The 12,748-nt window shown below is 38.4% G+C and overlaps 1 protein-coding gene across 1 annotated transcript in view; it reads left to right on the plus strand.

The window, feature by feature from the left end:
* ANXA6 (annexin A6) overlaps positions 1-4,270 on the plus strand; it is a 45,073-nt gene extending 40,803 nt beyond the window's left edge. The window contains exons 24-26 of the mRNA XM_072400515.1: positions 391-449; positions 1,029-1,151; positions 3,860-4,270. Coding sequence (XP_072256616.1) covers positions 391-449; positions 1,029-1,151; positions 3,860-3,919 — 242 coding nt within the window. The 3' untranslated portion in view covers positions 3,920-4,270. The remainder of the gene's footprint in view (positions 1-390; positions 450-1,028; positions 1,152-3,859) is intronic.
* Positions 4,271-12,748: the final 8,478 nt, after the last annotated feature.

Genomic DNA, 12,748 nt, shown 5'->3' on the forward strand with positions numbered 1-12,748 from the left:
ATAGTTGTACATTGTTGACTAGTTAGGGAGACCAACTACCCCTGTATCCCCCCGATGGCCATAGACAAAAAGATGATGATTTGTAAGCATAGTAGAGCATGTGTTTCACCTTTCATCCCTTTTTCCATACAAAAAACAGCCCAAAAAGTTAGGAGCTTTTTCAAGAAACGTGACCAAAAACCAAATTCAGTAGATATAATAGTTTCATTTGGTCCTTTTGAAGCATCACATCACATCCACAGAAATATTTACAAGATGTAAGTTGCTTATTTTCCAGTGTTGTTTCAGCTTTATCCTACTAGTGCACATTGCCTCAGAATGATCAATAAAATCAGTGTTAGAACCTCCTAAAAAGTGTGTTCATTTATTTTTGTTCTTTCTTTTTACTAGTACGGAGTGTGAAGAATAAACCAGGCTTCTTTGCTGAGCGCCTCTATAAAGCAATGAAGGTAAGAATTATAATGGTGTACCTCATTCCTCTATGAAAACCACATCCTAAAAACCATACTAACAGAGTAACTGTCAATGCCCCTTGAATGTATAATTCTTAACACAAACCCTGTTGTTTAACCTTCCACCCTTCCATTCTGCCATGTTTTCACCTAAATTATGGATACTTTGTTTTATTCTCACCTGTATCTTTAAGGGGTTAGTCAGTCTAAAGGAGAACATTGGTGAAGCCCAGTGGTCTGAGTCAGCCCAATTCATCTATTTCTTGGATACCCCAGGAGCTTTCTGCTCACCTGTTCTGAACTGTACCTGTCTGTTGTATTTGACTGCATTCTCCAAAATATAAAAAATGACAAAATCCAACAAGTAGTTTGAGAACTCATCATAACTGACTAGGCAGCAATGCAGACCCAGAAACCACAAATAGATTTTAAAAAAAGTATCAGGTGTTTTCTATTTTTTGGCATCTACTGAAATCCTCCATGGGTATGAAGAACATAAATGTGTTTATAACAGTTGGGACTTGTGATTCGTTCCCCCTTATAAACATTGATTGTGTACTCATGTTTTGTCCACAGGGGGCTGGAACAGAGGAGCGAACGCTGACCAGAATCCTTATCTCCAGAAGTGAAATTGACCTGTTTAACATTCGGAAAGAGTTTAAGGATGCTTATGAAAAGTCCCTGCATCACTGCATTGAGGTAATTAGCCAACAAGGAAACACTAATATCTATGTTTGTTACATTATCCTAACTGACTAATTGGTAACTGTGTCATCGCAGTGTGGAAGTTAAAATGAAATGCTCTGATCCTGTCACAGTAGATTATCCAGATTTTAAATCCAGCAAGTAATTATGTGACCAAGACCGATTTGTCTTGGTGGCCAAGCCTACCGCTACTGAGCTTTTCTCCCAGAAGGCTTGGTTGTTGTCTTCTTCTTCAAACTTTTTGTGCTTCGAGCCACTCATCAATATTAGCGATGAACAAACCTGGAAGTTTTCATTCCTCTAGGGCAGGCATGTCCAAAGTCAGGCCCGGGCGCCAATTGCGGCATATGTTTAGATTTTCACCGGCCCACAGCCTCTGTCATAAAATCAATATTATGCAGCCCGCCAGCACTCTTGACCACAGTATAAAATACACACGTACAAAAAAGCTATTTTATATTTCATTAGAGTTGATCAACCACCTTGCAATTATCGGCCCGCTACTCGGTGGGCATAATCGGCAGAATGGGAGTCCCCATGTGTGCGTCATTATATGTGGACGTATGCTGTGCGGGACCCACACAGACCATGCCCACTCTGATTCCAAGTGCAGAGTCCACACTGACACCGAACTCCGTGCACAGGGAATCCCTCACATCACCCTGGTGGGCATGTGCTGTGTGGGACCCGTGCAAACCACGCCCACACAAATCCTTAATACGTGCTGAATGGTCGCCCCCCCCACACATTTTCACCTCACCAAATCTGGCCCTCTTTGCAAAAAGTTTGGACACCCCTGCTCTAAAGTTGGGGGGGAAATTGTTAGATTGGTTTAATAGGGAAGCCGACATCAAAGTGATTTTTTAAGGGTGCAGTAGGTTTAGATGATTGCAGTAAAAGTTGTAGATCAGCTACAACAAAATTACTTCTAATCAGGAACATATAAACAGATCAGGAATTCCCTCTGACTTTTGCTATTGTAAATCTGTCATAGTAAAGGGAAATTTTATTAATAGATGATATGATATAATAAGCACACCTTCAATAGATGATATGACCTAATAAGCACACCTTCCTCTTATGAAATGAACTAGGTAGATCCATGTCACATCCATGCAGACAAATTGACATTGCTGTTATAAAGGTGTCCTTCGGACTGCTCCAATCAATATGCAGCGTTGGTTATTGGAGCATTGTGCCAGGACATGTTGCACTGCATATTGAGTTGAGGTCTAGATCTCCAGAACTCTTTCTGCATAAGTATTTTTAATAAATTCTTCTGTGCACTAATAAATTAAAAAGAAAATTGCAACCCTGATTGCATTATAATGAATAAAAAATGTTCATTTGGGTTTTAAGTCTGCACTAACATCATTTCAATTAAAATAACTGCAGAACCGACTCGATCATATCTCTGTATAAAAATATATTTGGTTTGTACAAGCCGTGCTGCAATATGAGACATGTCTTCCGCTGTTATTGCAATGTTATCACATTATTCTGGAATTCCCCACTGTCTTGCAAAAATCCTTTATTGGCCTTACCATTCAATGATCACTATGGTCAAATATAGCATCTTAAACTTGAACTGCAGATTTATTGTTTAATGGAAAACCCCATTCAGGAAAGACCCCAAATTCCTGATAGTTTTCTGAGCTAAGAGGACTATTTTATGTTGTCCAGATTTATTCTGTCACATTTGTGTTTCTGGAAAACCTTTACTGGAAACAGTTTATATTGATAAACGATCGTTTAAAAATGAACAACTACTTTTCCTGAGTGTTCTCTGAAAATTTTCTCTAAGAATATTTTTCTAAATGACAGCTAACTTTTCCTGTATCCATATTAGTTTGTGGAGTAGACATCACTTGTATTATTACCATAATTTAGCAGTAGTTTTCAAGTGTGCAGGGCAAAGTTTTCCATTCAGGGTAAAGCAACACATTCATTCTAAAAAGACCTTCCTAAATAAGTCTAAATGGCCCTTTAAGAGCAATATAATTTTATTTGCCTTTCCAGTTGCCTGTGTATCCTATCTTCCCAAGTTTCAGCACTGCAGCCTTCGCCATTTTTAGATTCCTTGCCATTCACCATGCATTGTAGTCACATTCTCCTGCTCCCACGTCCTTAAGTAATATAATGTTCCGAAGACAGAACTGTGGTGCATGTTAGAGGACACACGCATTTAGTACCCGAAATTTTGAATGGTAAATACACTAATGGATGCTGCAGTGCTGGAAAAAGGGGGGAAATACGACAGACAGGCTGCCTGATGGGTGAGTAACAGGGTACCTAACAGGGTCTCTTCAATCTTCTTTTTCTGAGCAGCACATATTTTCTTCCCTTCAATACTTTTTAGCCACCAGGAGCAACAAAATATTATATACTTTTGGGTCTGAAGGATAAAGTAATTGGAACTCTTTCTGCATTGTAAAGGTTACATGTTCCTTCGTGTTTGGGGTAATGCTAAAGTGCAGTTTTGTTTACGTTTCCTTACTTCTGAGTGCTTCCCCCGTTTCTATGCTACCAGTACCCTGAAGCCTCTTCTCTTCAATCACAGGCACTCTAAAGTCATCACATAAAATGCAGAGCTAGCAGTCCTGTATTGTAAATGAGCAAAGGATAAAAAGAAAATATTTGTATCTTATCTTCTGTCATCTCTTAGTGCATGATTTACATCTTTCTCATAATTATTTTTGCAGAGTGAAACATCCGGAGATTATCGCAAAGCCTTACTGACCATCTGTGGGGGAGACGACTAAAAGGAGAATATTAAGTTATCCTTGAACCTGTCAGATGCCAGGGGAAACCCACACACCAAATGTCTTTGTGGTAGATAGCATTATGGACCTTTTATGACACCATGAAACTGAATGTGCACCAAAGAATTAAAAATAGTGGGGGGAATGGGGTGGGGGCAGAGATGGGATCAAAAAACCCAAAGGAAATTAAATGGAAGTGATGCAGTGATTCATATTACCTTCCTGTACCAGATACTGCTGTGTACAAGATGAAAAGTGATGATTTTTTCCACACCAAAGCCAATTTTAGATCTTTCACAAGGGTGGTAGGATCAAGCCAAGATCAAATAAAGTGTCTCGGTGGTTATTTCATATGTTGTCATTTTTATTAATACCCATATATATTATTATATGGGTATGTGTATGCTCTACAGAATTAATATTATATGTCACTAGCTGTCCTTCGACGGGGGTCACAATCTCAATCTAATGCCCCTACCATAGTCATATGTCTTGATTATTGTCCAAGATAAATTTGTGGGGGAAACCAATAAACCTAACTGCATGTTTTTGGAATGTGGGAGGAAACCAGAGTACCCGGAGGGAACCCAAAGAAACCTGCAAACTCCTGCAATGCAGATAGTGTCCTGGCCGAGATTCGAACCTGGGACCTAGCGTTACAAAGACCACCGTGCTGCCGTTCTGCATAATATGGCTTCTCATTATGAAACAGGTTTTATCAAGTTACAGAGATATGCTCTCTTTGCACTCCTGCTTCTCTTTTCATGGTTTCATGCTGAAGATATGAAAAAATGCATGCGGTGTATTCGAGCTATGCCAATCCAAAAAATGGGTGGACAGAAATGCAAACCAAAGGTACACCAGCTTCCTTATATGTCTAGAGTTTGTCTGTAGAGTTGGCTTTAAAATAAACATATCACAAAACAAAGAAATTATGCGGAGGTTACCTACAGAGATAACCGAAATTCACAACCAGTAAATCACCAGCTAAAGTTATATCGTAAGCTTACTTTTTATTTATAAAAGTTGACCACACCATCTCATAGTCATCCCTGCTTATCAGCCTGTTACATTAAAAGACCAACAGGGAGGCATATAAACTGGTTTGCATATAAATGGAAAGACTTAATAATTGAACATTCTGTTTTCATTGTTTTCAAGGTAACTTCCACATGTTTCCATCATGTGCTTGGGTAGAATTGTCAAATTTCATAACGTGTGTACTTTAAAGAAGAAGTGGTTACCATTCTTGATGTAGGAAGGTCCAAATATTACACCCCCATGGACCATGCATATTATTCGATGAATGTAATGCTACCAAAAGCTGCAGACATACAACAGAAGATGGTCAAAGATTATGGAAACATTTACAAGACATAGTTGGAGACTGCATGTATGGTTAAGGAGATGGTCAGAGCCTGCAGGCATGGTGCAGGAAATGAGTAGAATCTGTGAAAGTGACAGGAGATGATCAAAGAAAGCAATCGTAGTACAGAAGTTGATCAGAAACTGTGAAACATGCAATATGATTTGTTAAAGACTAGGGACATACTTTCAGATGCAGTCTTAGACTGTAAACACATCACATGTGACTGTTGGAGATCACTGCCTTTACTGCAAAAAAATACTTCCATATCTGTTCTCCCTACAGCTAACTTAGAAATTGCTTAGAAAAAAAAAAGTTTTTATGTTAAATAGGAAGCCACACTAAAGAATAGAATTCCTTCATTAGGGAGCACCTTATCAAATCAAATACAAACTACTGTATGCAAGTGCTAAGGGTCACACAGTGAGTGACAAAATGCTGCCCATAAGTAAATACATATTAATTACTTTAACTGACACTCATCTTTTGGCTTGCAATGACATCCAGCATCACCCTGTTCACTTTCTGAAAGCCCAGAACATCAAGATTACCTCTTCTCCCTTATACATGGAAATGGCACCGTGCTGGAGGAGGAGGGACTGCCTCCCAAAAAACAAGAATAATGTATGATGTCACCAAAGCTTTAAAACAAACTTCTAAGGGGAAAGTAGGTAAGATGACCTTTCCTAAAAGTGCTACTCCAGCTCTCCTGTGATCCAGTGATATCAGTACCTTCTGACTTTTGTCCCAGAAGAAAACATAAATGTCAGGAGTTTAGCAGTAATATGAATCTTCTAGGTCACTGAGTTGGAATGGATTAAAGCCAAAGACTTAATGAATGAAGGCGGGGTTCCTCCCTTTATCAGGTATTTCTAGATTTTGCAAATTTAAATTTATTGTAGTCTGTGCCCAAGCAATGTTTAAAAATACACACTAAATGAAAGGATCAGTGCCAGTAATGTGGTTGTTCAAAACAGTAAACATTTGCCTAGAGAATGGAAACTTTGCTGCATAATTCCAGCAGTCAGCGATTTAGGAAAACCTGGAATCATAGACAGACACCTAGCAGCCCCCTTATTTAATGCAGGTTTCCGTTAAAAAAAAACATGCACAGTGAAAACATCTATGACAGAAAACCTCAGCTAAAGTATTTAAAAAAACAAACAAAACATGGAAATGCAGAAGTGGGATTGGAACTTTCCAACAGATCTCCTTATGTGCCCTAAGAGCAGTTAAATGCGCTAAAAAAGCAGAGATGCGTGCATGTACAGGACCTTATATGTTTTATAAACATGCATTATACATAAAACCTATCTCACATTTCTTTATTTTTATATATGTTCACAAGAACTGTTCTTTTTGACCTCATTTCCAAAACTATCCAAAAAATCTCATATATTTTCTAAAATTACACTGATGTAAAAAATGCTGACCTGTGTTTCATATATGTTTTAGTGAATGTTGTGTTAGACATCCCAGGTAGAACTGGGCATTACAACAGTCATATTTTTAGCACAGGCTAGAATTGAGTGAAGCAGATACTTTCATTGACCAGTAAGCAACACCTACATTTTGGTTTTAAAGCTGAACTCCAGAAATACAAGCTGCTACAGATATTTTGAGATCATCTAATTTCCTGTCTGACCACAATAATCATCTAGCCTCGCCATATCTCTGTGCTGACCCTCCTCTAGGAGTAACTCTCTTCTTTCCTATCAGTCATTTAGTCAATGCTTCATGTAATGGCATTGCCTAGGGTAGTCCGTATGCAAATTCAGTCTTTCTATGAATGTCTATATCCTGATACATTGGACCTGATTTATGAAAGCTCTCCAAGATTGGAGAAAATATACTGTCAAGTTAGAACCTCAGCAATTCAGCAAACCTTGAATGGATTTGATCCAGGACTCAAACCATTGTCCAAATATTAGCAAATGACTTTGTAATTGAGAAATCCATTCCAGGTTTGTTGGATCACCCAAGTTCACATATGATAGTCTATCTATATTAAATCAGGTCCAGTGTGTGAAGTAGGGTTGTGGAGAAATCCCTCCCTGTTAAAAGTCTACTCAGTCATGGACAAATGGGACGATGTTGACACAGATGATAATACTATGTGCCTGCACAGGACAGCCACTCTACAAAAGACTCAAGGTTTGTCATGTATTGGGCTGTCTGACAACAGCAAAGGAGAACCAATAACTAAGTTAGAGAAAAACTGTTTTGGGGATAAGCTTAGCGTAGGAGGTGGGAGTTATGGATGCTGAGCTGTGAGAGCAATGCAAAGATCACTCTCTAACTTTCCTGCATGGGTATGGCCCCTGCCTCTGACTGGTCACTGGTCATATAGACTGGCAGAGATTTGCCAAACATATGTTATAGATATTGGATTAAGATTCTAAACAATGCATTCGACGGAGATCTACATAAATACAGCAGTTTAGTTAGACTACTCAGAAGGTGGGGCAAAAGTGGGTGGGTGACAGAATACATTAAAAAACTGACATCAATGCAAGTCAACTTAATATGCATTTAGCATGCATCTACACATGCTAAGTGTAATAACCTCATTGTCAATCTAACATAAATCTCCAAGCTAAATATTATTTATTATTAATATTAATAAACAGGATTTCTATAGTGCCAACATATAGCCCAGCGCTGTACATTAAACATTAATTCATTTAAAATAAAAAAAAAACTACCAGATCTAAAATTACATTCTAATCAATTAATATAAGAAATAACAGCATTTTTAATCCCGGGGCATGCCTCACATTCATTTATACCAGATTTCTCAACCAGAGTTCCTCCAAGGGTTGCTAGGGCTTCCTTGAGCAATGAATAGTTTGTGTCACTCAGGTCAGTATAACTGGCACCAATGGTATTGTTGGCTCTCTGTAATGGTGACATTCTTCTCAATGGCCAGCAATGTAAGAGGAATTCTTCCTACTGCCTACCAACTTAATGTACTGTGAGCTGTAGATATAGTAATTATTGCAGGGGTTCCTTTAAGGCCTGAAAGTTATTTTATAGGGTTCTCCCATGTTAAAAAGGCAAACATTGATAAAACACTGAGAAACACTGATCAACACATGGGTGGTAATTTTACAACAATGCCAGTTGTCAGGTGACACCACTAATGACTTCATTACAAAATAGAAGTTTCAATAAAAGTCATTGACCGGGATAATACTGGATGACTAATAAACCTTATGCGATGTTGTTGCATATTTTTTTTTCTCAATAATAAACTTGTATAAGAGTTATATAATGACATAATAATTACATAATAATAGACTGCTACAGTATAACCTCAACATTTTCAAACTGTGTATCAGCAGAGTAACAGTCATTGGTGAAATATGTTTATCTTTTTGTAGGTGATTGGTTTTACAGGTATCTAATATTTGGAGTTTCCCTCTATATTTGCACGTTTTAACCACATTTAAAGATATACTGCATGCAATGCTTTTGAATGTTTACATTTTCCAGATTGGTTTCAGCGAATGAAGCTAATATAAATTTTGAATTGTAAGTGGACTTTTATCAAATATAATGGGGATAAAAGAATGAGGAAATGAGATTTCCCCTTCCTGCAACCAAATGAAATCTAACTGGAGCTTTAGGGGTGAGGTGGAGCTTTTCTGTATATTGATGTATATTGTGACATTTTAGGAATTTTACTCACGCAGTCTTGTACAATTATAGAAATATCTTGGTGGCCTTAACTGTCATTTTTTTGGTGTTAGTTATTAGTTCCCCAGTGGCTCTGAATCAGAGCAAATGTAATCCAGAGTGCTAACTGATTAAAAGAAAATTGAATGTGTAACTGAAGGCAAAATATGAGATATAATGTCATTAATCAGTAGTATAGTAGTGCAGTGTATTTACACATCGGCCTTATTATCCTAAAGCAGGGTGGTCTTAGATGCATTTTGTTTTAAGTACAATCAAACACATTAGTACCCAGCTGCAGGCTGCTCAGTAAAGGTGGCAGTTTGGATGTTGAGACAAACTATTTATCGCTGATAATGGTATTTTTTTATTCATTTAGTTATTTTGTAGTCATGGTTATCCAAAAAGAAATAAAAAATGTTGCTGCAACTGCTTAAAAGTATTAGCTGGAGTCAGGCCTGGTGCATCTATCACTCACCTCTCCACACCTAACCAAGGGTGGACACTAGGTTAAAATAAAGAGAAAAAAATGCAGCAACCATTCCATACAAGGACTTGTAGGCTGTAATGTATTTTATTTAAAAAAAAAACATTATTCAGCAGGTTTTTTGTTTTATAAAAAAAAGGTGCGAGAACAGGTAAAGTATGGAGAATAGATAAGAAAGATTACAATAAACTGGGGCCGGGGGGGGGGGAGCATCAGGAGAGAACCAAGGGATTTTAAAAAAGTGTGCTAGCACAAAACAAAATACAAAACAAAACAAATATGTAAGAAAAACCAGTAAAAAATGTTGCAGAAAATAACAAAGTCGAAATATAAACATTAACAAATGCCGTTAAGTGCAGTAGCAGCCCATGGGTATGATTGCTTTACAATAACAATTTATATACTTGCAATGTATCAAACAGACTACCCAAGCGTAGATTCAGTAATGTAGCAATTCGTGCTGTGTATGGGTACCGTGCATGCCCTAGGGGCGTAAAACTCCCAAGGGGAATAGGTCTTTGGTCTCTGTAAACAGAGAGAGGAAGGGTCAATAAGCCGGGGAGGGGGGAGTTGCGGAATAAGGGCAGAGCAGTTAACAGGTGAGGGCTTTTATTTTGTGTAGTTAGTAATGCAGAGACCTAGTTGTGCAGGGAGAGGTCCATAGAAGGGGCTTAATCTAGGCGACTATATTCTGTGGTGGTGGTAAATTGAGACCAGAAGAACCATGTGTTCTGTGAAAGTTATGATGTAAAAGGCAGGTTCATCAGGTATTGATACATCTGTCATCTGTTGAACAATACCCCGATTGTTGACCAAAAGTATTGTAAACATGGACATTCCCAGAATATGTGGAGAATGGAGCCTGTCACTGTCTGACATCACCAACACCAATCAGATATATCCGAAAAACGTCTGGAGTTTCTCGGGCATATGGTACCATCTGGAAAATATTTAAAAATTGGATTCCTGGAACCTCCTGCAAGAGTGTGCCGAATTCCCCCTCACCTATGCAGAGTTGTTCTAAGGATGTGAGAGATCTGGAAAAACCTTTACCAGGGTGTAGTGTAGATTTATCAGCAGTATTGCCTGTGGTCTGCATGCTGCTGATGTTCTTGCATCCCTCATCTCTTGTTCTGCACTGTGTCTCTGAGACTGCCATCCATACAAAGGCAGGGTTTTGCTTTATCATGTCAGTGACACAAAAACAAAAATGAGCTGAACAGTATGGATTTTTCCCATGCATTACACTACACCTCTACACCAGCAGTTGGAGACATCAGTGCCTTGTATCTCAGGCTGCAGATATACAGCAATAAGGCTGTAGGCACTCTCACATACAAGATGCACTCTTTTTTTCTGATTGGCAGGGGGGATTTCAGATAAAAGGTACATTTTTCATGGTAATGCTTACTCACAATTAACATTAAAAAATGTTTCCCAAAACATAGCAGATCCTAAATTTTGTAGTTCTAAGCAATGTTATCTGTCTGAGTTTATTGCAAATATGCCTTCACTCTTTTTGGAGCGTACCGTTTAACATTTTATAAATTTGAGCAAAGGAGAAACTACACACATAGTTATGTGGGTAAAATATTTTAACACCCTAAAAAATTATTGGCTAAACCCTCAAGTGCTTTTACTCAGCCTGTGCACTAATTTGAAACATGTACACTTTCATTTTTTATGAATTTTACAAAAATTCATTTTTTATGGAGGTTTACTCATTAAATCAGCTATTCTTACTAGAGTTACTCAGACGATCCTAGGGGTTCCTTCAACTGTGGCTGGTTGATCCCTATATTTGAAAATGACTGCATAGATCTAGGGTTAAAACCATGTGGAATGGCTGTCTGCATGACACTAATGATATTGTAAGTAGTCTATAAGCCTGGCATTAAAGCCGCATGTGTAAGGGGAATTCTTACCACTGGTAACTGATGTCAGAGGCTTTTTTGCCACTGGCATACCAAATAACTGGTTTTAGCAGGGGTTCCCCAAGATCTGAAAAATGTTTCAAAGGTTTCTCAGGGGCAGGAAGTTTGAGAAATTCTGCATTAGACCAAAAAGAGGGAGAACTGAAGGGTAAACCACAGAGATTGTACAACCTTGGTTCCTAATAGACAAAATACACTGTTGTCAGTGGAACCCAACTCATTGATATATGGAGCATCAAGTGTACCCATATTATTTATTGAAAAAAATGTGACAGAGGGCTGTCACAAACTGTAGACATGTTTCAGGAGATGGTAAGAGACAGCAGACATGCTACAGGAATTGTTGTAGACTGGTAACATGATTCAGGAGACACAAACGGGAGGACACAAAACTTGCTTCCTCTTTGTATTCCATACAGCTCCCTTGTTTTAATTACTTGTGCCAAATGCATAATATTCTTGGCAAGGTCTATTCTAAAAAAACAGAGGAAAGGGATGATTAAAACAGGAAAAAAATAACAGTAAAAAGAAATAAGGGAACTCTGGAAGCCAAATCAAATATCAGAACCTAAGACAAATTCAGATCTGGACTGCTCTGTTCTACAGCTAGCAGCTCCAGACCATAGCTCTAGCTCCGAAGTACTGCCTGCAAAGTCCCCTTTGCTCAAGATGATGATGTGGGTGGGCAGGGAAAGGATATCAGAAGAACAAGTGTTGGAGTCCTCTGGAATCAGAACGGGAAAGCATTCAGTGAGGACCAGCTGAAAGGACGTTCCATGTGAATTTCTAGTAAATTACCTCATTCGCAACAGCATACGTATCTACTAAGGCTAATGATCTGAATGTCCAACAACACCAATTAGGTCCATTACCAAATGCATGGCAACGCCTTTAGGCAGCGTTTTCATTTCCAATGGACTGCTAGCACACTTACGTGCACCCCAAATACGCCCCCAAAAACTGTTTGAGGTCTGTAAACAAATTAGAAGAACCCCTTGTTTAAAATAGCCATTTTTCACCACTATGCACTGCAGATGCTCTATAGCCCTACTGAGCTTCTATAAAAAATGGAAAGCGTGATCACTTCCTCAATCCTCCTCCACTCATTCCCAGTGACCTAAGATAGGCTCTATGATAGACTCTGATAGGTTGCAACACTGGCCAAAAGGAATGTGTGTGAGGTGGGATGGTGCGCAAGCTGCAGCACTACCAAAAATTGTTGCAGCATATGCTAAATATTTATTTATATAATATCTATTTAATACATTATATACATTTTTTTGAAGTTACAAAGCAATTTTAATGTGACCATACTAGCCACATACTATTTCAGTGTATGTAAAGTGCAGGGACACCAGCTTACT

This window comes from Pyxicephalus adspersus, chromosome 2, assembly GCF_032062135.1.
Source record: "Pyxicephalus adspersus chromosome 2, UCB_Pads_2.0, whole genome shotgun sequence".
Classification (NCBI taxonomy): Eukaryota; Metazoa; Chordata; class Amphibia; order Anura; family Pyxicephalidae; genus Pyxicephalus; species Pyxicephalus adspersus.